At 58.1% G+C, this 23,364-nt stretch overlaps 2 protein-coding genes across 2 annotated transcripts; both read right to left on the bottom strand.

Moving 5' to 3' along the window:
• Positions 1-357: 357 nt before the first annotated feature.
• Positions 358-2,851, bottom strand: LOC138062413 (E3 ubiquitin-protein ligase Topors-like; the record flags this gene model as incomplete). Its single annotated transcript, XM_068920494.1, has 2 exons — positions 358-457; positions 1,827-2,851. Coding segments are annotated over 2 exons (1,125 nt in total), but the record flags the coding sequence as incomplete, so codon positions are not given.
• Positions 2,852-19,813: 16,962 nt separating this feature from the next.
• Positions 19,814-22,307, bottom strand: LOC138062412 (E3 ubiquitin-protein ligase Topors-like; the record flags this gene model as incomplete). Its single annotated transcript, XM_068920493.1, has 2 exons — positions 19,814-19,913; positions 21,283-22,307. Coding segments are annotated over 2 exons (1,125 nt in total), but the record flags the coding sequence as incomplete, so codon positions are not given.
• Between the last annotated feature and the right edge of the window lie 1,057 nt (positions 22,308-23,364).

The following is a 23,364-nucleotide window of genomic DNA, read 5'->3' as shown; positions in this document are numbered from 1 at the left end:
GGAGATGGGCTCACCTCAGTGAGCAGTTCCTCACCTCATTGCAGGGGGCCTGGGGAGAGAGGCCAGAGGCTGCATTGCTCAGCCCTGCCAACCCCCACAGCCACAGCTACGCTCACCACTGCTGCAGCCCGGTCCTCAGCAGCCATCGGACATGCGGAATGTGACACACCTCCCAGAAATGATTTTGCTCCTGCTTCAAAGAAGCTTCAAAGCAGGGTTGTCAGCCTGGAAGCCATGTCCTGGCAGGGCTAGCTCTGCCTCCAAGCTGAGGAGAGCTAGACAATTCAAGCCAGTCTTCTTGCATCCTGAGCTCTGGCAGCTCTCCAGCAGCTCACATCCCAGGTGCCTTAAGTGCGTTCAGGTGACGAGCTCCTTAGCCAGCAGCAGCACTGGTGAAAAACCCCAGGGCCAGCTTCTTACCTGGAAGGTGGCACCCGCTCCAACACCGTGGTTAGCACTGCACGCCAACAACGCAAAAGGGAAGAAGTAAGGCACGCAAGGAGATTAAAAGCCCCTAGAGCAGGTGGGGTGAGAGCGAAAGGAGCAGAAACACGGAGGCAAGCCATTTTTCCAGCAGAGGGGAAGCTGAGAGGGTTCCTCCCCAGAAGTGTATGCTGGGGAGTTTTATGCCTCCCCGTTCTCCAGCCCAGACAGGGCCATTTGGGGAACAGCTGCAGGGGAGCTCAGGCATTTTGGTGGGAGGCCCACACACACACAAGGAGAGGGGCTCGGTGCACCTCAGGTCTGTGCGGAAAACCCACCACTTCCTTGCCTGCCAAGGGAGAGCAGAGGGTGACAGAAGGCAAGTGAGTCACGAGGGACCCCTTCACTCTCCTCAGCATTTGTCACGGCAACCAGCTGGATTGCACTGGTCTTTATACAAACCTGGCCCCGCAGTGTCCTGCCAAAGGTGCTTTCAGACAGCCATCTCCTAGAATAACTGCTGGGGGGACTGACAGACTTCCTCATCCGTGTGGGCCCTGCATCTGCCAGCGTCTAGTCCAACTCCTACTCCAAGCTTGCCCCGAGAGCCCTCCATCGCCTCATTAAGAACACCTGAACCAGTCTTTGCCCTAGCATTGCTACCTTCTCCCAAGGAGGCCACTACTCACAGTCAGCTGACTGCCAGACCTTGTACCGCTGAAGACAACCCTTGGAGGGCAGCAGTCCAGCCCGTTTTCCACTTCTTTCGGTCTTCTTACCTAGCCGCCATTGCCACAGGCTTCTCTGGCTGCTCTCGTCTCTGCTCCCTGGCCATCTTCCTCTCTCCTTCCTAACGCTGAGGCCATGCCTGCCTCTTGCTGGGCTGGGTACAGGCCTCAGGGCTGCCTGCCCTCCTCTTTCTGGGCAGCCGGGGACTCCCGGGTGAGCATTGCCTGCCGCTGCCAGGAGCAAAGGGGATCTGGCTGCAGCCCTGCACAGAGCAACCAGCCACATCCTCCACCTGCCCCTGCCGGGGCTCTGTCTCCTCCCTGGGGGCAGTGGGGCAGCAGCTGCGGCAGCTCCAGCCAGTTTCCTTCGGCATGGCGGAGCTGGGCAAGCAGCTCCTGCTGGCTTTGCTGCAGCTCCGGCTGGACCCATGGAGCGGCTGCTCATTCTGCCCAGCTTCCTCTTCCTCTGCCGCGGCTGAGTGCTCTGAGTCTGAGGAGAGCACAATGCATTCAGGGCTTCCCTCTGCCCAGGGCTTCCAGGACCCTACAAGGACACAACTGTCTGACGAGGAGTCACTGTCCTGGGGGTCGGCAGGAGCCAGCAACTCTCTCCAGGCTTCTCCTCCTGCTCGAGCTGCCCCATCATCAGAGCTTCGCCGCGGCTGCTGGGCAGACTGTGTGGCTGCGGCAAGCTCGTGGGGGATGGCGTACGAGGGGCCAGGAAGCTCCGTGAGCCCAGGGCTACTAGCTCGGGATGGGCTCTGGGCTGGCACAGGAGTCCGGGCCGTCCCTGCAGCAGCTGCCAGGCTCAATGAGGCTGAGGGGCTTCCTTCGTGCCGGCTGGGAGCACGGTAGCCATACATGGCCTGCTGGTCGTAGGTCTCCATGCTGCACGAGCAGCGGGCAAAGCTGATGAGCTCGTGGAGGAACTGCTCGGTGCGACTCAGCAGAAGCAGCTCTAAGTCCTCAGCAAAGGCCTGACTGTCCAGGTCGTACCTCCTCAGGTTTGTCAGGACAATGAGCTCCGTGACAGTTAGCAATGTCTGGTGGACTCCAAAGAGGACTCTCAGTTCCCGCTGCAGCCAGGGCAGCAGTCTCTGAATGCTGGCTGGGCTGCGGCAGAAGAAGTCTGCCGAGATGTCCTGGGGGTGGCCGCCATCGGGAGCCCTTTGCACGCGCATCCCTGTGCGGTACAGAGAGCGGCGGAAGTTCAGCATCTCCTCCTCCGTCGCTGCCGCATGCCCCTGAGGTCTCCTGTCAGCCCTGGCCTGCCTCTGTGGGGACAGCCTCTGGCGTGGCTCCAGCAGCCCTCCCTCTCTCTGCCTCTGCCTGGTGTGCCTCCGGGTCCCCTCCAGCCTGCTGCTGTTCTGCGGAGAGGGTCGCATCTGAGGAGAAGGGGAAGGCTGCTGCGGGTGAGCTGCAGGGTGACGGCGCCTCCGGATGGCAGGGCGGTGAGGAGCTCTCCGTTGCTGATGGCTGGCAACAGAACCATCTTCGGGGGGCCTGATGACATGCTCCTGGTAGTCATCTTCTGCCACCACTGTGTGCAGAATTGATCGGAAAGCCTGCTTGCACAGCGGGCATTCGGCCTTTGTTTTCGACCACCGGAACACACAACTAAAGCAAAACTTATGGAAGCAAGGTTTTATGTAGGCCACGTTGTCCAAGGTGTCCAGGCAGATGGGACACGTAGCGTCTGGAGCTGCAGGTCTTGGTGTTGTCTGCTGCAGAGGGCTGGGGGGAGCTGAGGGTAAGGAGCTGCCATCCGTTGCAGGTGCCTCAGCTGCTGATGCTGCACTCCGCTGCAGAAAGAGAGGCCGAGATCATTGCCCTTCCTGGGAAGACTGCGGAGGGCAGTGTGGAGGGCGGACTATGGTGCAGGCAGCGGTGCAGAAGAGCCATTGGCACAGAAACCCACACGAGGCTGCTTTCAGGATGAGAAGAAAGAACACAGGCACTGGTGCCTATCACCCAGGAAGGCCTCGGTGCCCTCCCATGACAGGGAGGTGTCATGGGTCAGTCTCCTCCTAACTCAGCAAGAGAGGAAGGAAAGACATTGAAAAATGTCCCGGCTCAGGAACTGCCTAGGAATTGCCGACATCTGCCTCCCTCCTTCCTCCGGAAAGGAAGAGGTCCCTCTTTGCACCAGTACCAGCCGCATCAGCAGAGCACAGGAGGCTGGGGGAGCATGCATTCAGACAGTTCTCAGAGCAACTCTTCCTTTACGAACTGGGAGCTGCCAGAAAGCTCAGGAACCAACATGCTGCCCCCGGGGAACGTGGGCATCCTTGCCATTCTTGGGCACCCTGCCCTTTCTCCTTGCCCTCTTCAAAAGCATGCCCTTGCTGCTTGGGACTCAGCACTTCCCAAAACCCCACTGACCACCTCTGCTTCCTTGCACAGCCCAGCCTGCAGCATAGTTCCAAGTGCAGCTCACCACAGCTGCAAGTGCACTCCGAGGAAGAGGCAACGAGGTCTCTCAGCACTCCTGGAGACCCCTGCAGCCTCTTGCTACACACACGGCACTGGCCACAGATGCACAGCATGCCTGTCAGCCAAGTGAGCCCAGCAGGAGTATGTGCCCTGCCGCCCAGCCAAATTGCAGCAGAAGTCCACAAGCCCTGCCCTGCCCCTGGCAGCTCTGACCCTCACCCTTTTCAAAGGATTGGTGGAGAGGTGACGAACCTTTTGGCGTTGGCGGCAGTGCGATGGCCCCTCTCAGCGCAAGAAGAGCAAGCCCCTTCCCTCTGCCTGTGTTGCCGCTCGTGGGGTGAGGGGCGAGGGTGGGTGGCACCTACCTCCATGGGCTCCTCTGCTGGGGGCCGTGCGGGTGGGGGAGCCAAACGTGCCTCACCTCCTCCAAGGGTTCAGGTGCGCTCTCTCTGGCGCGCTGTCAGCTTGAGGGCCTGTAGAGCACACGACTGTATGTGGCTGTAAAGGGAACAGGCTGCAGTTAGGGGAAAATCCTGCACGTGGCTTGGTAACTGCGGCTGTATAAAGGCGGCCCCAGAACTTCAGAGAAGTCATCGTAGGTACCATAAAGGGAGGCAGAAGCAAGGCATGAATCTGTGGAATTAGCCAGCACTTAGGAAGAAGGAGGAGAAGCCTGGAGGAGAGGGCTCCTGGGGAGTGGGGGGAGGTAATGCCTAGCTGAGGCATGAATAGCTGAGGTGGGATATCCAGGACGGCCGAGAACTGTCTAAGGGCAGCCAGATGTGTTTCCTGCAGACCAGAGGGAGGTGGCAAGGACCTCCCCTTGAGCTCAGTGAATTCTGAGTGGTTCTGCTTTTTAAAGGAAGATCTACCTGCTTGCTCACTCTGAATACACTGTCTGTGCACCTCCCAAGACCAGGAAGCTTTTGAGCTTGCAGTGCGGCGTCACCTCCGTCCGGTAGAACTCAGGCTTGTTCTGAGAGTTGAATATCAACAACTGCAGGGTCACGGAACCACGGAATGGCGGAGGGTGGAAGGGACCTCTGGAGATGGTCAGGGTCAGCTAGAGCAGGTTGCTCAGGGCCGGGCCCTGTTGGGTTTTGAATACCTCCAGTGAGGGAGACTCCACAGCCTCTCTAGCATTTCTTTCTGCCACCACAGCATGGCAGCACCTCATGCCGGCTCAAGCCAAAGATCCTAGAGGCATAACTGAGTTCAGTCGGTCCAGAGAGTTGCCTCCCAGCAGTAGAGACAGAGAAACAATAGCAGTTGAGAAAAATGACTGACCCAACTGGGACAACCTAAGCTCACTTTTCAGCTGTGGCTGTAAATGCCTTCCCCTCGGGAATAGCAAAAGAGTAACATAATCTTTGTGGCCTATAGGTAACAAAATCAGAAATTGTTTCAGGTTTTCTCTTAAGCCGTTTCAACAAACCCTTTCTCAATTTTGTTCCCACCACAAAATTCACTGCTGTTTTAACAGTCCTGGAAGCTAGAAGGGCAAAGATGGCGACACAAACCAACGTCGTTTTTTCACCTAGAAGAACGGACAGCACATTTCTTTTGCCTTCGGTCCCATAAGGAGTACTGTGGATTAAACGCACGTGCCCTAATAGTCTGTGGATCATTTTGGTGGAGGAAAAGGGGGCTGCGTCCTTCAATTTGATCAGTAGCGCACTGCCCCGGTCTGGGCCAGGCCCCGGCAAGGTCTCCGCCTCCAGCCATTCCCCTGCAAAGGGAGCAAACCCCAACGGTCCCTCCATGGAGCTGACATCAAAGCAGCAGCTGGAGCCCAGCTGGCCGCATGGCCTCATCCCTCCTGGCCCAGCCGTGGGGCCCTGAGGGAGGCTGCTCGCCCTGCCCCACTGCCCCCCCGCACTGCCTGTCCACCCGGGCCCTATGCCAGCCCTGGTGCTGGCCAGTTGCCCGGGACCAGGGCAGCTCCAGCTCCCTGCCAGGGGGTGGGAGTGCGGGAGGAGCCAGGCCAGGAGCTGGGGGGAGAGGCCGGACCTGCTGCCTGGCTGGGGCTGGAGCCCTGGTGTGGAGGGAGGCGGGGAGGGCCGGGGACCAGGCAGCAGCTGCGGGGCTGTGCCTGCGCCTGCTGCACTGCCGGGCCCTGCGGTGTGGGGAGAGGAGTCAGGAGGCAGGGCAGCGTGGGGAGGACGGCAGGGCGGCAGGGCAGGGGCAGGAGGGCAGTGGGGGCTGCAGCGAGGGGTCGAGGCCCGTGTTTCTGCGGCACAGTAGCACTCACACCACAGCCCAAGCCCCCTTGAAAGCACAGCAGCACGGGGGAAGGGGTGGGTAGGGGCAGGGTGTCAGCTGCCTCATCAGCTTCCAAACTGTCCCTGGCCCCAGTGGCACAAGGAAGCAGAGGACAGTGACACTCTGTGCCCCTTGTTCTTGTGTCAAGGAGATTCCCTGCCCCCAGACGGCCTGCAGCTCCCTCGTGCCAGCGCCTCCCTCCAGGACAGCACCAGAGTCCCTGCCCTGCGGCTCCTCAGGCAGCTCCTGCTGCCCCCAGGACACACCAGCCTGCCCTTAGCTGACACACAGAGAAACAGACTTCTCGCTCGCTTATTCCTCCTTGCAAGCACACGGTTGTTGCTTTGCTGCTCTCACCCTTACAGCCGGAAATGTCCCGCTAGAAGGCCCTATTCCCATCTCATGAGAAGACAGGACTCCTAGACAGGGCCAAGAAGGGAGTTACTTTCCTCATGCTTCAGGGACTGATTTAGAGGAGGTAAACAATACATTGAGAAGGCCCTGGCATGAAGCGGGATTCCGTTCCATCCCGTGCACTCCACACACTCTCAGGAGGGGGGATTCCCCTGTCCCCAGTTTTGGTGAGCACAAAATGGCTGTCTGCATGCCAGCTCCTTGTCTAAGCTCCCACTGTAATCAGTGGAGGTGGAGGGAGGGAGGGAGGGAGGAGGGGAATCCGCCCTGCACACACCAACACCTTTGAACTTCTGAAGGGACAGCGGTGGGCCAAGACGCGTGCAAGCGCCTGCTTGCTCTGATAGAGCAACTATGAGACCCAAACCCTGCCAGAGCATCAGCTGGCCGTGTGATAATCAGTGTCAGCCTTGCCTGCAGTGGCTGTCAGGTTCACAGAATCACACAGAAGCACGCAATGGCCAAGCCTGGAAGGGACCTCTGGAGATCATCTAGTCCAACCCCCCTGCTCAAGCCGGGTCCTCTAGAGCATGTTGCCCAGGACCGCGTCCAGGCCGGTTTTGAAAATCTCCAGCGAAGGAGACTCCACAAGCTCTCCGGGCAACCTCTGCCAGTGCTCCGTCACCCTCACAGGCCTCAAAAGTTTCTTTTGAGGGAATCTGATGTTACAGGGGGTGTTGATTTAGCACAATGATTCAGCAATGCCCTGAGAGCACAATTCAAGTGTATCACAGTACAAGTGTGAACAACATCTAGCTAGACAGTTCAAGCACAATACCAATCACAATACCAATGTGGTTGCCATTTCCAGTCTCAGACACGCTCAGCGTCACAACGCTGGTCAGGTCTGTGTGCAACAGCTGCGGTTAGTGAGCTGCATCCTACACTGTCCTTGAGATTCATGGGGCACCTTGCCCTCTGAGCCTTCTCCCATTGTAGGCGTTGTTGGTCAGTCACAGTAGGCTCTCGCAGGAATGACCGCTTACTGCAAAAAAATACCTGTCACCTGAGCCTGTGCTGTGGACAAACTGGTGTCCAGGCTGGCTTCAATAAGCTTACGGCTAGGAGGAAGGAGAGCTCGGGCGTTAAGCATGAAAACTAAGGGTGGCTGCCAAACAGCACAGGCACAGCTTGTCTCCCTGAGGCTTAGTGATCTGTCCCCCGCAGATTCCCAGGCCCAAAGCGCAGCGGATCAGCAAGGCTGGACTGATCGCTCCAGGACAACACTGCGAAAAGGGTGATTATAGCGCGTGAGGGGTCTGCCCGCTGGAGCACAGCCCCTGAGCTTCCCGCGAGACAATAGCTGTGGGTAGCTGGCATCAGCGGGAAGCTCCTCTCTCTCAGCTAGCTGATAGGGGGAGTGGGTGTTGGCGTGCTCTTTCTCGGTATGCTGTTGGTTGGGGAGCACGTCCGAGAACTGAACCTGCAGTGTCTCTGATCTGCATGCAAGATGTGAGAGATAGGCAGCATACCCGCCATGCGATGCATCAGCTATGGCCCACTCCAAGCTATCTCCCTGGGAAGCACACAGTGCAGGGGCCCCTATGGGATCTCCTTGTATTTGAGATGGCCTTGTTAGCAATTCTGCTAGTAGATCTGCGCTTCTGTTAGTGTTCATCATTCTGCCGGTAGATCTGATACCCGCCCATTAGTGAAGAGCCATGACATGAGTCTAAGCATGCCCCTACCGGGCTGTGCTCTGGGCAACGTGTGGGCTCCAGGTGCGACGCCTGTCCCTGCTGCCCTGCTGGCTCCTGCCGGCGCCCTGTGCCACTGACCGCTAGACCCCAACAAGGCAGGCCGGCTCAGAGGACACAGGGAGTGACTGGCCACAACTGTTGCACAGAAAGCTGGCTTGCTCTCCGTGCAAAGGGGACTGGAGGCTGGCCTCTGTTTCAGAGGAACGGCTTGGGAGCTGTGGGCCAAGCAAGGCCACCATCCCCATGGCGGGAAATGAGTCTGCCATGCATTGGGAAAGGCGTCTGCCTGTCTGCCCCTGCTGCCACAGGGTCCCCAGTGGTTGGGCTCTAGCGCAGAGCCCTTTTGGGCCAGGCCAGCTGGCATCTTGCAGCAGAGGCTGTGGGGATGAAGGGCTTCCCCAGGGCTTTCTCCTCCCATCTCCAGCCCTGGGCTTTAGGCCTCCATGCCCGGGGAGGAGGCTGGGGGAGCACAAGAGGCGGGTGCCTGCCGGGGGGCACTGGCCACCCCTGGCCAGCGCTCTCGGGGGCCCTTTGTGACGGCCCTTTGTGACGGCCCCAACCTCTTGTGACAGCGCAGCGCTGCTGCATTGCCTCGGGCGGCTGCAGAGTCTCGCCCAGCTGCCTGGTGGTCAGACTCGTGCCAAGCTCGGGTGTGAGGCGCGGGGGGTCGAGCAAGGCTTTTGGGGCTGGTGCTGGGCTCGTGCTCTGGGGCTGGCAGCAGACCTTGGTACCGCTCGCCAGAGGCACCACTGCCTGTGCCTCCTCGTGCCCTGCCTGGCAGAGGCGGCTGGGCTCCCACGGGGCGTGCTTGCAGAGTGGAGGTGAGCTGCGTGGGGGACGTCCAGCACGGGCTGGACCGGGTCGGGCCGGGCGGTGGGGGCGGTGGGACTCGGGGAACTGCCAGCGCCACAGCCCGAGTGTGCCTGCCCATGGGCCAGGGCTGTACATGTGTGCCTGGCACACGTGGACTGTGGGGGAGCAGGGTGGCTGCTTCCAGCTGTGCACGAGGACATCGTTTGGAGCACACGCAATATGGGTCTGTAAGTGTGCACGAGTGTTTATGTGTGTATATGCCGGGAAGGGTAGTGACCACGTGAGCGTCCCTGTGTGCCCGAGCACACGGGCTGTAGCCCCCTCACACCGTGCTGCCTCCCAGCGCACAGCCCAAGCCATGGAGGTGGCGGATGTGAAGCTGGCCCTGCAGCGGGTACAGGCGCAGAAGCAGGAGCTGCTGAATCTCCTGGAGGCGCTGGAGAAGGACTATGAGGCGCTGCAGGGCACAAACGCCCGCCTGACCAAGCAGGTGGCCAGGTGGGGTGATCACGACGTGGCTGGGCGCGGGAATGCAGGAGGCTGGGGAGGTGTGCGGAGGTTGGCGGAGGAAGGGCAGGCAGGTGGGAGGGCCTGTGCCGGTGCGTGTGGTGTGATGGCACCCCGTTGCTGCAGGCAGCAGAGGCGCAGGAGAGGGGCGGAGGAGCTGGAAGGGCTGCTGGCCGAGCACAGCAGGCTGCTGGAGCAGCTGAATGAAAGCAAGGAGGAGAGGGGCCATTGCAAGGAGCTGCTGCGGTGCCTGGTAGGCGTGGAGTGGCCTTGGTGCGCGGGGCTGGTGGTGCCCCCGCTGAAGGCCTGCTCTGTGCCCCCTCTGCTTGGCTCTGAAGCCCTGCTCTGCCCCCTTCCCCATGCAGCAGGAGGAGAAGCAGGAGCTGCAGGCTGCTGCCCAGGAGCTGGCGCGGGAGAACTGTGCCCTCAGGCAGCGGTGCTGCAGCAGCCAGCAGGAGCTGCAGGTGATGGAGGAGCTGCTGCCCCAGCTGGAGGTGAGCGGAGCCAGGAGCCTCTGGCTGCCCACTGGTGCCTGCAGAGCTGGGTACAGAGGGGAGGCGCGTGCGAGGGACAGTGGCAGAGTGGGAGCTGGGGGCCGAGGGCAGCCGGGAGGGCGGAGGGCCTGGGACCCGCTGCCAGGAGCAGATCTCACAGGAGAGAGCCCGTGCCCTGCTGAGTGCTCCTCTTCCTCTCCTCTGCCGCAGGAGCGCTTGCAGGCAGCCAAGGAGGAGAGGCGCATGAGGCTGCAGGAGCTCGACGAGGTACAGGGGAGAGGGAGAGCTGCGCTGGCAGCAGTGGGGTGCCAGTGCTGGTGGGGTGCCAGTGCTGGCATCGGTGCACCCCTCAGCCTTGGCCAGCAGTGGGCCTGGGGAGGGCACTAGCCCCAGGGGCCGTGACTCCCCTTTGGCTGGCCTTGTCTGTGGCCAGCCCTCCCGGGGCCCTGGGGCGGGGCAGTTGCGAGGGGGCCGAGCCCTGGGGCTGGAGGCGGAGGGGGCTGCCCAGCTGCCAGCTCCACTGGTGGCATTGCATTGTGTGCCCTGTGAGTTGCAGGAGCAGCAGCGCTCGGCCCAGCTGAAGCAGCAGCTGCGTGAGCAGGAGAAGCGGGCAAAGGTAGTGCCAAAGGGGCGAGGGCAGAGGGTGGTGGGCGCCCACTGGCCGGGGGCTTTGGAGGAGGCTGCAGCAGGCACGTGGACCGGGCCCCTTCTGTCTGCCAGGTGCTGCGGGCTGAACTGAGGCCACTTCGAGAGGAAGTGGAGGAGCTGGAGCTGGAAAATGCCTAGTGAGTGGGCACCGGGGACACCTCTCCCCACAGGCGCATGCAGCAGCTCTGTGCTGCAGCTGGAGGGCCAGAGGACGCCAGTGCCGGCCTCGGGGAGGGGATGCAGGGGCTCTGTGCAGCATGTGGCGGGACAGGAGACCCCGATGGCTGCTGTGGGGCAGCAGTATGTTGCGACGGGCAGCCCCAGCGGCCATGGAGGTCAGCGCTCGCCCAAGCAAGCTCTGTTGCCTGCAGCAAGCAGCAGATGGAGCAGGAGCCCGAGGTGGAGGGGTCTGTGCTGCCGGAGCTGCTGGAAGCAAAGCTGGTAAGGGGGAGAGGCAGCGCCAAAGCCTGCAGGAGCTGGCAGGGTCTTGCTGGGGAGAGGGGCGCCATGCAGCCCCGTGTGGGTCCCACAAGTGTCCCCGCTCTGTGTTGGCCTGCAGGAGAGGCAGGAGCTGGCAAAGAGATGCGGCATGGCTACGTGGCTGCAGTGAGTTGCCCCTGGGGTCCCTGATGCCCTGCGGCTCACGTGTGGGCTGCTGTGCAGCGAGCGGGCTGCGGCCTGGCGGGTCCTGCTCACTGGCTGTGGGCTTTGCAGCTGGGAATCACGCCCTGGCAGCGCATTCCTTGCGCCAAGCTTTCTTCTTTCTGGGCTCCTGGCGGCTCTTCTGCAACCCTCCACCAGGGAGCGACGAGCAGTGCGTGTTGGGGGGTGGGGGCGCAGACGGTGGGGCTGGCTGAAGGGGCCCGCGTGGCCCAGCGGTGGGTGCAGGGCAGGAGAGGGTTGGGATGCACCTGCCCTGCGCCCTCTCCCATGCCTGCGCTGTGCCCCAGGAGACTCTGCACGCTCTTCATCTGCCTGGAGCTGGTCGTCGGCTTCGTGCTGGGCGCCGTGGTGCTCTACGCTTCCCAGTATGACCAGAAGTTCCTCTACCGGCTGCTGCTGTGGCTGCTACCCGAGCAGAGCTATGCTCACCTGGTGTACGTGCTGGGAGAGACCCTGAGCCTGTGGAGTGAGGGGCTGCTGCCTTCCTGACAGCCGTCGCCCAGCCCCGCGTCTCCGTAGGTCTCGGCCTCGTGGAGCCTGCTGGGTGCCCGCTGAATAAGACGTCCTCGGAGACCACTTTGGTGTGGTCGAGTGTGCTTTGTGCGCACGCAGAGAGAGGCCCTTGGAGCCCCAGAGTCTTTTCACATGGTGGCCTTTGTGGGCAGGGGGTGATTTGAGGTGGTTGTTGGGGGGGGGAGGGGGTTCAGGGTTTCCTTCCTTTGGTGTACTCGGTGTACTTTCCAAGGCCCGGGGTTGTCTTGTCCCAGGGTGTTGAGCAGGCAAAGGCGTCCGAGCCTGGAGACGGCGTGTGAATCGAGCAGACGTTGTGGACTCGTGAGGGCCACCGTGCCCCGCCATGGTCTTTGCACTTGGCAGTGTCCCTGAAAGCGGAGCCCAGGTCCTTGCCCTTCAGCTCATGCACCACTTTGGCCAGCACCAGCATGCTCTTGCTGACCATCTCCAGACAGGGGATGTCCTCCAGGCCCCTCATCAGCACCACCACAATCACCCCCTTTTACTTCCTCAGCCGCAAGGCCGAAGACACACAGGAGCTTCTCATTACCTGGGCCTCCCCTTCCTTCTCTTCAGCAGCCCAGGCCCGGGGCCCTGCAGCGCCAGGTGCCACTGCCCTCCCCACCGCCGCCCGAGGCCGGTCCCCCGCAGACCCGCACGTCACAGCTCCGAGCTCTCTGCTCTCTCCACACGCGGCCTCGCGGGCGGCTCCGGCTCCTGCCCTCGCCCCAGCAGCGTGAGGCCGGCCCCGGGGCAGTGGGAGTTGTCCTCCAGCGGAGCCTCCGCCAGGAAAGGCTGCTGCCGCTGGGCCCCGCTCTGCTGGGCTCCCCTGTGGGAGTCGCTGGAAGGGAACTGGCCCCCGAAACCTGAGCTGGGCGCGGGAGCTGTTTGCCACCCTCCGGGGGAAACGGAGTGGTGCTTTCAGCCAGTGTTGTAGCGCGACAGGGGCAGAAAGGCCTGGAGCTGTGAGAGCTCCCATCCCCATAACAGTTTCCTTTCGAGGTATTTGATGCTACATGGGATGTCTGATTTAGCAGAGCGATACAGCAACAGTCTGAAACCACAATGCAAGTGTACACTTCACAAACTCTAGCAGTTGCATTATACAGTTCCATCACAACACCAATGTGATCCCCTTTACCCATTACTATCATGGGCTCACTGTCACAACGCTGGGCCTCCCCAGTCGCCAGGAAGGAATACGTGGGTTGAAGCCAGCTCAAGCCCGTTGCTCTCCTTTGCATCAAGAACTTTTTCAAACCCTTTACAGGTTAGGGCCCATTTTCTTCCCTTTGTTTCCAATGTTCCTCGACACAAATGTCCTTAATTCCTTTCGCCCAGGCCTTGCTTAAACCCAAATGGTAAAGACAGAGCAAAACCCTCTGCTCGAGGTGTGCATTGCTGCTGGAGACGGAGCTAGCTAAGCAGGGGTTCACGTTTCCTTGCTTCTGCCTTCTGTGCATCAGTGTTTCCTGGCTATGGCTGCTTTAGGAAAGCCAAGACTCCCCTGTTCCCTTCTGAATCACGAGGAGAAAATGGGTCTTGCCCTGTGTGATCAAACGGCTTCTAACGCACCAAGTGTTTGGTAAAGAAGGACAGAACAACAGTCTCTCTGGTCAAGAGTGGGTATTGTTACTTAACCCTCTTCTCCTCGGGCTGACCTTTGTAGTGTCTCTGGCTGTTTGCAGTAATGGTGAGTGACAAATTCTGTGTGCACCTTTGGGTGCCCTGGTCTTAAATTAATGCAGACTTTAGGCAAGACTCTTAAATAATCCCTTTGTAACTGTTTGGGGGGGGTGTGTATGGTATTTTGTTTGTTTGTTTATGATGGCAGAGTTTCCAAAGCAAGTAAGCAAATTGCACCTTTTTGGGACAAGCCAAGTTCCCTTGTTTAGATCAGGTTCGTGTCTTCTCTGGAGCTTCTCTAGAAAGCTGAAGGCATGGAACTGTTGCAGGTGTCCTGAATTGTCCCCTGCAGGGAGGTCAGGTGTAATTGGATTGCTGGCAAACAATTTTCTTCTCTAGCCAGCAGTTTGTCAGAATGTCATGTGCACACATTTGCTATTGTCCCCATGAGCTGGGTTTTTTTCCTCTTTTCACTGTTTGTTATTTACGTGGTAGTTGACAAGTACTTTTTTCACATGTCTGTGCCATTGTTATGCAAAGCTATGAGTTTTGTAATTATTTTGGGGTAGATCCTGGAATCTGAGGAAAGGCTGTTGGGTGGTACAAAATGACAAGCTCTGCTTGTGAGGCAGGAGCAGCATCCCTTCTTGCAAAATGACTAACTTGGTCCAGTGTGGAGTCTTGCAGTTAAAGCCCCAGCAGATGCCGTGCTCCAGTCCTCGTCAACTTTCACATGATAGTCAGAAGGCCTCTTTGTCCGAGTTGACGCTTCCTACTCAGCCAGTGCGTATGAGGAATCTGTCTGCGTTGTCCCTCATAACCTGAGAGCCCCATACATCTAATGGTGCTTGAAAGCTGACTCGTGGTTTTTCTCCGAACACTTTCCCATCTGTCAGTGCAGACATCAATGTGGTGATGCTTGGGGCCCACTGCGAAATGATCTGGTCAGGTACAGAGTCTCTTATCATCATACTGGCTTGGGTGCCTTTAAAGCACAATGAGCATGGGCTACCCTGAGTGTTGGTTGTAGGTCTCTCCCAGGAAAAGGCGGATCTGTGTGTCACGTTGTGATCTCTCAAATTTACAGGACAGCGTACTTTGTGAAACCAACTTTAGTCTTATGAGCTTATTAGGTAAAAAAGAAAAAAAAACCCCAAAAGCAAAGAAAGAGTGAATCCTTTCTGTGCAGACTAGCCTAAGTCATTAATTCTGTAGTTACTTAATTAGCTAGTTCACTGATTTGTTAACTCGATGATTCATTAATTCACATGCTTATGAGCAAGGCAGTTACCTAACCGACAGTGAGAGTGCTCATCCTTCCTCCGTCACGATGCGGGCATGCCCTGAATTGCACCGGGATGCACAAGAGCCTCAGCAGTGCGGCTGCTGCTGCATCCGCTTCCAAGGCTGCTTGAGTGAGCCGATGTATTTGGACCTTCCGGCTTGGCAGTTCAATCCCTGCCATGCCTATTGGTTGTTTTGGTTCCTGAGCAAGGATTTACTTAATTCCAAAGCACTTGGGTCTTATGTGGTGTTAACAAGCAGTTCCTTAAAAACCTGCAAGGATAGCAGACCTCATCCTTTTTGTCCTTGAGGATGGGGCGTATGGGTTGCTCTCCCTTTAGCCTCATGGTGCTGCTCCCAGCCTATGTCAGGCCGTAGCATGAGCCCTCCTTGCAGGGTCTTGGATGCCTGGGTTGTGCCAACTCCCCAGTATATTCAGAGCCAAAGCTTTGCTGTGAAGTACGTGGTGGCCCCTGGCACAAAGGAACTGCCTTTAGAGAGCAATCAGTAAAGCTAGGCTTTTGACCTGAGGGCAGACTGTCGGGGAGGGGCTTCCTAGTAGCAGCCTGACAGCTGAAGCGGAAGCGTGCTGTCCACGGAGGGCATTGCGTTCTTCCAAGAGCTTTGTAACTCTCCTCCTGGCACCTCCCACTGTTAGAGCTTCCAAATTATTGCAGCTCTGCAGCGTTAGCAAGCATTTCTGCATGTGTTAGCTGGCGTAACACAAATCTCTAGCTAACCTGGCTTCCTTAGATGTCTTTGCCATTGATGCCGAGGTGGGGAAGACGATTACACCAACAGCTTTCCAGAGCAGGAGCAGCGGGGTCCACTGGGTCAAACGAGCTGTTGGTTCACACTGGTACTCTCTTGGGCAGTGTTGAACAGCAGCTGTCTAGGAAGGAGGATCAGAAGAGGGCACTATATACTGATGTTTTCTTTTTTTTTCCTCCGAGCATTCTTCCAGCAGGCTGTGGCCTGGGAGCTTCCCCTGCCAGAGGCAGTAGCCCAAGGGCCTTTCCTGTATTTGTGCTTGCAGAGGGGCACCCACTCAGGCACACCGTGAATCTGTGGAAGGGCCTAATGCGGTTCCTTGCCTGATTCTCTGTCCCTTTTCTTCTTGCATTTGCTTTCCTCCTTTTGACCTCGGCAAAGCAAGGAGCACGTGCTTTCATGGAGCGCTCTGCTTGACTGGCTGGGTCTCCCTGGCCAATAACCACTAGGTCACAGCCTGTCATTTGTGCATGTAAAGTTAAGGTTTGGGTGTTTTGGCCCCCTAGATGCTTTACTTCCCCTGCAGTGAATATCCTCTGATGCTTTATTGCGCAGCCATTCGGTGTCCTTTGATCCTTCTGCAGCTCTTTTGGCCCAAAACAGGGAGATGAATGAGTGGGGTGCTTTTTTGCTTTGGTTTTGTTTTAAGCAGCCACTCTCTGCCGGAAGAAGGGAAGGCGCAAAGACATCAGAAGGCGGCGCTACAAAGGAGGCGTTACAAAGACATCTCTGTTCCGGAGTGGGTTGTTCCGCCCGGAAAAGGGAACTGGACCTCCTCCTCATGAGGCCTTAATCTGTACTACTGAGCCTAAGCTCTTAGAGAAAGCCCACAGGCATCTCGTCCTGTTCTTGATGTACCAGCTGAGAGGGCAAGTGGGCTGGGAAACCGAGAGAGAGGAAAGTTCTCCCTCTGTTTTGCATTCATTTGGAAATTCCACAGTGACTGAATGGAAGCGGCTGTGGGGTTTTTCTGGGCAAGTAGGCAGATTGTGTCTCCAGAGACAAACCCGTGTCATTTCACACGGGTGAGAGGAACTCCTGAACAGTAACAGATGCCTTGCCGAAATGAGAGAAGTGGGGCAGTTCTGTAGCTGTGAAGTGTCCGGGGCAGGGCCCGGGGGGGTTTGTAGCTCCCCCATGTTTGGTGGGTGGGATCAGGGCTGGAAGCTCACAGGGCAGAGCTGTGTTGTCTGCCTGGATTTCTGATACCTGCTTGCCAGCAGAAGCTGTGCAGTTCCTCTTGGGCAAGGGACGGCAGCCAATGGCTTTGTAATGTCTTTAGGGGAGGAAGGTGTTTAACCCTGTGACCTGTTAAAACAGGAGTTGTTTTGAGGGGCAGCTTTTCCTCAGGGGCTTGCAAGCTGTTGTTAGTGAAGGCGATGTGGTTTTGCTGGGTTGTCCTGTCTTGCCCCCATTCAGGAGGGGGGTGGGCAAAACCATGCTGCCCCCAAAGTGGCAGGTATGGGGTGTTCCTCAGATGAACTTTGTCACCTGAAAGACTTGGCAGCTGGGATGCTTAAGCGTATTTCTGCTGCTTTCTCCTAGGATTCCTTTTCAGTGGCATGTTTTTCGGGTGCGAGTCAAGGGTCTTCCTTCTGCAGGAAGATGGTGTGGGAAACAACGCCGCAGCAGCTGTGGGGAGACATGCCCTGTGAGGGTAACACTGTGATCACCTCCTGCTGAGGAACTCTCGTGTTAATTATGTTTCTGACGCCTTCTTCCAAAAAGCAGCCAGCACTCCGATTTTCCTCTATCGGCTGCAACGTAGGGATTAAGCTTTTTTCTTCTTGTCCTGCCTGTGCAGACAGTTCCTCTCTTAGGAGTTAGCTACTGCACCTAAAGTGCAAGCCCATGAGCTTGCTGTGCCCCAGCTGGTGGGGAGTGGGGGAGCTAGCCTCCTGCCAGGCTAGCTATCTGAAACCATCCTAATACTCTCCTCTAACATTAACTACCCTCCAGCAAGAATTACTATGGCCTAAGGATAACTACGAACAGTAACTCTAACTAACTCTAACTATAAGTAATAATGCTAATGGTAACTATATGATAACTATAATAACTGCCCTAAGTATAGCCAGGCAGACTAGCTGTCTCCTACCCTTAGAGAAATTACAATGACCTAAGGATACTCCAACTGCTCTAAGAATACTGTAAGTAACTACACGCTAAGACTATGATAACCAACTCTACGCTAGCTATCCTAACAGCATCCTATCACTGTAACTACCCTACATTCTCAAAAGAGCCTTGGCAGGAGCGGTGGGATCCGTTTGCAGGCTGTGTTCTCCATCGTGCCGTGGAGGTGGAGGGGAGCCCTGGGAGGGAGGTGCCCCTGCGGCCAGCCGTGTCTCTGGGAAGGACCATTTGGCCAGGTTGCGAGGGGGGCTGCCCTTGCCTCTGTTGAGCAGAGGAACTCGGATGCTTTCCCGATTCAGTGCCAAGAGTGGGGAAGGGGGGAGGTGTAGAGCTGTTGCTGTGGATGCGCCGCCTCTGCTGTTCTAGTGAGTCCCTTGTTGCCGGCAAGAGTGCTGAAAAGTCTGTGAGAGATGGGCGAGCATTTACGAGACACCACACAGCCCCTGAGCTGAGCTTCCCTGGTGAAGAGAAGGGCTGAGGAGCCCCGTGGCAGGGAGAGGGAGAGCCACTGGAGAGCACTCTGCAAACATGGAACTTATTCTCCAGCTCCTTATTCTCCTGCTTCAGCATCCCTCTGCTGCCTATAAGGTACTGGGAGAAACACGGGTGAGGTGCTTGTGCTGCAGCTTTGCCTAAGAAAGAATAACCTGCCGCTGCAGTTAGTTCTTTTGGTTCAAGCAAAAGAAAGGAAGCTCAGTGGGGCTAATGTGCTGATGTGTCCTGAGGGCTCCAGAGCTTTGTGTGGTTGTTTCCAGAAGGAATTTTGGCACTTCAAAATAAAGTTTCTTGAATTAGGCGTGATCTCAAGATTGCAAAGGCAAGTCCTCAGCAGTGAGAAATGGTAGAGACTGGAAGTCTCTCCTGCTCTGGCGAGGTGCTCTGGGACTCGGAACGTGTGGGAAGCGGAAGGGCAGGGGTCATTGGCGTAGAGCAGGGGAAGGGCTGACTGGGAGTCCAAACTCCTGGGTTCTCTCCCAGCTCCAGCGCACTGCAGGCAGGCAAGTGTGGGGACGGTCATTTCTCCCCTCTGGGCCTCAGCCAGTCCCTGGGTGTTCACTGTCGGCCCAGCGCAGTTCTGCTGCTCCGTGTCTGCTTACCGATGTGCCCGTGGACACTGCGTACCCAGCTGCTCAGCTGGGAGAGGTAAGGGAGCCTCTGCAGGACGCCACTGGTAAGGAGTCAGACTTTTTTTGCTGGCAAGGACAAGCTTTGTCTCTTTTTAAGCGTTTCTTTTCCCCCTCTGTAATCCCGATGCTGGCTCAAAAGATGTATGTCATGGTATAGAAGGGAAGCAAATCTCCTCTCTGATTGCAGGTGTGCCTGTAGGTGAAGCTTCCCCAGCATCTCAGCTGGACGAGGTTTTGGCGCCTCTGCGGAATCCTGCGGGTGAGTAGGCAATACTTTTTTCCTGGAAGAACAAGCTTGTGTTATTATTTAATTTCTCACTGCACTCCTGTTATCACTCTCGTGACTCCAGAGAAATATATCTCGATAGACAAGTGAGGGAAATCTCATCTCGGCATGGTGTTGCCTGGTGCTGGCTAAGGGAAAAGCCTGAGGACGGGAGTTTGCCCCAAATCCTCTCTGACTCACGCTGACAGGGAGCCATAGGACATCAGAGACCAGTCCTGAAAGCTAGTTGCGCACAAGTGTTCTCTGGAAGAGCTGCGAGAGGAGGAAGGGGAGATGCCGCCTGTGTTTTAGGGAAGCCGGAGCACACAGTGGCTGCTGGGTTGGCGAGTCTAACCGGCACCACTTCAGCTGGAGCTGTGCCTTTGTGCAGCCAAGGACCCCAGAGTCCCTGGCTCAGAAAGCAGGAGCACAAGAGAGCCTGCCTCCGTCAGCCTGGGCTTAGGGTGCTGCGCTGGGAGTGCCTCCCTTTGTATCGAGCTGGGAGTTCCCGTTGTTCCTACCAAAACCTAGCCAAGGTTGCAGTCCCAGGGTTTGCTTTCAGGCAGAGATGTTAACTCCTAAGTTAACATGTGGGAAAGCTGAAGGCCTCTGTGAGCTGGGAATAACATGCCCCCTGAGGCACAAGCATGGAGATGGGCTCACCTCAGTGAGCAGTTCCTCACCTCATTGCAGGGGGCCTGGGGAGAGAGGCCAGAGGCTGCATTGCTCAGCCCTGCCAACCCCCACAGCCACAGCTACGCTCACCACTGCTGCAGCCCGGTCCTCAGCAGCCATCGGACATGCGGAATGTGACACACCTCCCAGAAATGATTTTGCTCCTGCTTCAAAGAAGCTTCAAAGCAGGGTTGTCAGCCTGGAAGCCATGTCCTGGCAGGGCTAGCTCTGCCTCCAAGCTGAGGAGAGCTAGACAATTCAAGCCAGTCTTCTTGCATCCTGAGCTCTGGCAGCTCTCCAGCAGCTCACATCCCAGGTGCCTTAAGTGCGTTCAGGTGACGAGCTCCTTAGCCAGCAGCAGCACTGGTGAAAAACCCCAGGGCCAGCTTCTTACCTGGAAGGTGGCACCCGCTCCAACACCGTGGTTAGCACTGCACGCCAACAACGCAAAGGGGAAGAAGTAAGGCACGCAAGGAGATTAAAAGCCCCTAGAGCAGGTGGGGTGAGAGCGAAAGGAGCAGAAACACGGAGGCAAGCCATTTTTCCAGCAGAGGGGAAGCTGAGAGGGTTCCTCCCCAGAAGTGTATGCTGGGGAGTTTTATGCCTCCCCGTTCTCCAGCCCAGACAGGGCCATTTGGGGAACAGCTGCAGGGGAGCTCAGGCATTTTGGTGGGAGGCCCACACACACACAAGGAGAGGGGCTCGGTGCACCTCAGGTCTGTGCGGAAAACCCACCACTTCCTTGCCTGCCAAGGGAGAGCAGAGGGTGACAGAAGGCAAGTGAGTCACGAGGGACCCCTTCACTCTCCTCAGCATTTGTCACGGCAACCAGCTGGATTGCACTGGTCTTTATACAAACCTGGCCCCGCAGTGTCCTGCCAAAGGTGCTTTCAGACAGCCATCTCCTAGAATAACTGCTGGGGGGACTGACAGACTTCCTCATCCGTGTGGGCCCTGCATCTGCCAGCGTCTAGTCCAACTCCTACTCCAAGCTTGCCCCGAGAGCCCTCCATCGCCTCATTAAGAACACCTGAACCAGTCTTTGCCCTAGCATTGCTACCTTCTCCCAAGGAGGCCACTACTCACAGTCAGCTGACTGCCAGACCTTGTACCGCTGAAGACAACCCTTGGAGGGCAGCAGTCCAGCCCGTTTTCCACTTCTTTCGGTCTTCTTACCTAGCCGCCATTGCCACAGGCTTCTCTGGCTGCTCTCGTCTCTGCTCCCTGGCCATCTTCCTCTCTCCTTCCTAACGCTGAGGCCATGCCTGCCTCTTGCTGGGCTGGGTACAGGCCTCGGGGCTGCCTGCCCTCCTCTTTCTGGGCAGCCGGGGACTCCCGGGTGAGCATTGCCTGCCGCTGCCAGGAGCAAAGGGGATCTGGCTGCAGCCCTGCACAGAGCAACCAGCCACATCCTCCACCTGCCCCTGCCGGGGCTCTGTCTCCTCCCTGGGGGCAGTGGGGCAGCAGCTGCGGCAGCTCCAGCCAGTTTCCTTCGGCATGGCGGAGCTGGGCAAGCAGCTCCCGCTGGCTTTGCTGCAGCTCCGGCTGGACCCATGGAGCGGCTGCTCATTCTGCCCAGCTTCCTTTTCCTCTGCCGCGGCTGAGTGCTCTGAGTCTGAGGAGAGCACAATGCATTCAGGGCTTCCCTCTGCCCAGGGCTTCCAGGACCCTACAAGGACACAACTGTCTGACGAGGAGTCACTGTCCTGGGGGTCGGCAGGAGCCAGCAACTCTCTCCAGGCTTCTCCTCCTGCTCGAGCTGCCCCATCATCAGAGCTTCGCCGCGGCTGCTGGGCAGACTGTGTGGCTGCGGCAAGCTCGTGGGGGATGGCGTACGAGGGGCCAGGAAGCTCCGTGAGCCCAGGGCTACTAGCTCGGGATGGGCTCTGGGCTGGCACAGGAGTCCGGGCCGTCCCTGCAGCAGCTGCCAGGCTCAATGAGGCTGAGGGGCTTCCTTCGTGCCGGCTGGGAGCACGGTAGCCATACATGGCCTGCTGGTCGTAGGTCTCCATGCTGCACGAGCAGCGGGCAAAGCTGATGAGCTCGTGGAGGAACTGCTCGGTGCGACTCAGCAGAAGCAGCTCTAAGTCCTCAGCAAAGGCCTGACTGTCCAGGTCGTACCTCCTCAGGTTTGTCAGGACAATGAGCTCCGTGACAGTTAGCAATGTCTGGTGGACTCCAAAGAGGACTCTCAGTTCCCGCTGCAGCCAGGGCAGCAGTCTCTGAATGCTGGCCGGGCTGTGGCAGAAGAAGTCTGCCGAGATGTCCTGGGGGTGGCCGCCATCGGGAGCCCTTTGCACGCGCATCCCTGTGCGGTACAGAGAGCGGCGGAAGTTCAGCATCTCCTCCTCCGTCGCTGCCGCATGCCCCTGAGGTCTCCTGTCAGCCCTGGCCTGCCTCTGTGGGGACAGCCTCTGGCGTGGCTCCAGCAGCCCTCCCTCTCTCTGCCTCTGCCTGGTGTGCCTCCGGGTCCCCTCCAGCCTGCTGCTGTTCTGCGGAGAGGGTCGCATCTGAGGAGAAGGGGAAGGCTGCTGCGGGTGAGCTGCAGGGTGACGGCGCCTCCGGATGGCAGGGCGGTGAGGAGCTCTCCGTTGCTGATGGCTGGCAACAGAACCATCTTCGGGGGGCCTGATGACATGCTCCTGGTAGTCATCTTCTGCCACCACTGTGTGCAGAATTGATCGGAAAGCCTGCTTGCACAGCGGGCATTCGGCCTTTGTTTTCGACCACCGGAACACACAACTAAAGCAAAACTTATGGAAGCAAGGTTTTATGTAGGCCACGTTGTCCAAGGTGTCCAGGCAGATGGGACACGTAGCGTCTGGAGCTGCAGGTCTTGGTGTTGTCTGCTGCAGAGGGCTGGGGGGAGCTGAGGGTAAGGAGCTGCCATCCGTTGCAGGTGCCTCAGCTGCTGATGCTGCACTCCGCTGCAGAAAGAGAGGCCGAGATCATTGCCCTTCCTGGGAAGACTGCGGAGGGCAGTGTGGAGGGCGGACTATGGTGCAGGCAGCGGTGCAGAAGAGCCATTGGCACAGAAACCCACACGAGGCTGCTTTCAGGATGAGAAGAAAGAACACAGGCACTGGTGCCTATCACCCAGGAAGGCCTCGGTGCCCTCCCATGACAGGGAGGTGTCATGGGTCAGTCTCCTCCTAACTCAGCAAGAGAGGAAGGAAAGACATTGAAAAATGTCCCGGCTCAGGAACTGCCTAGGAATTGCCGACATCTGCCTCCCTCCTTCCTCCGGAAAGGAAGAGGTCCCTCTTTGCACCAGTACCAGCCGCATCAGCAGAGCACAGGAGGCTGGGGGAGCATGCATTCAGACAGTTCTCAGAGCAACTCTTCCTTTACGAACTGGGAGCTGCCAGAAAGCTCAGGAACCAACATGCTGCCCCCGGGGAACGTGGGCATCCTTGCCATTCTTGGGCACCCTGCCCTTTCTCCTTGCCCTCTTCAAAAGCATGCCCTTGCTGCTTGGGACTCAGCACTTCCCAAAACCCCACTGACCACCTCTGCTTCCTTGCACAGCCCAGCCTGCAGCATAGTTCCAAGTGCAGCTCACCACAGCTGCAAGTGCACTCCGAGGAAGAGGCAACGAGGTCTCTCAGCACTCCTGGAGACCCCTGCAGCCTCTTGCTACACACACGGCACTGGCCACAGATGCACAGCATGCCTGTCAGCCAAGTGAGCCCAGCAGGAGTATGTGCCCTGCCGCCCAGCCAAATTGCAGCAGAAGTCCACAAGCCCTGCCCTGCCCCTGGCAGCTCTGACCCTCACCCTTTTCAAAGGATTGGTGGAGAGGTGACGAACCTTTTGGCGTTGGCGGCAGTGCGATGGCCCCTCTCAGCGCAAGAAGAGCAAGCCCCTTCCCTCTGCCTGTGT

Source organism: Struthio camelus, chromosome 27 (genome assembly GCF_040807025.1).
Source record: "Struthio camelus isolate bStrCam1 chromosome 27, bStrCam1.hap1, whole genome shotgun sequence".
NCBI classification, from domain to species: Eukaryota; Metazoa; Chordata; class Aves; order Struthioniformes; family Struthionidae; genus Struthio; species Struthio camelus.
Note: the sequence above shows the minus strand (reverse complement) of the source record. Positions and strands in the feature narration are given on the sequence as shown.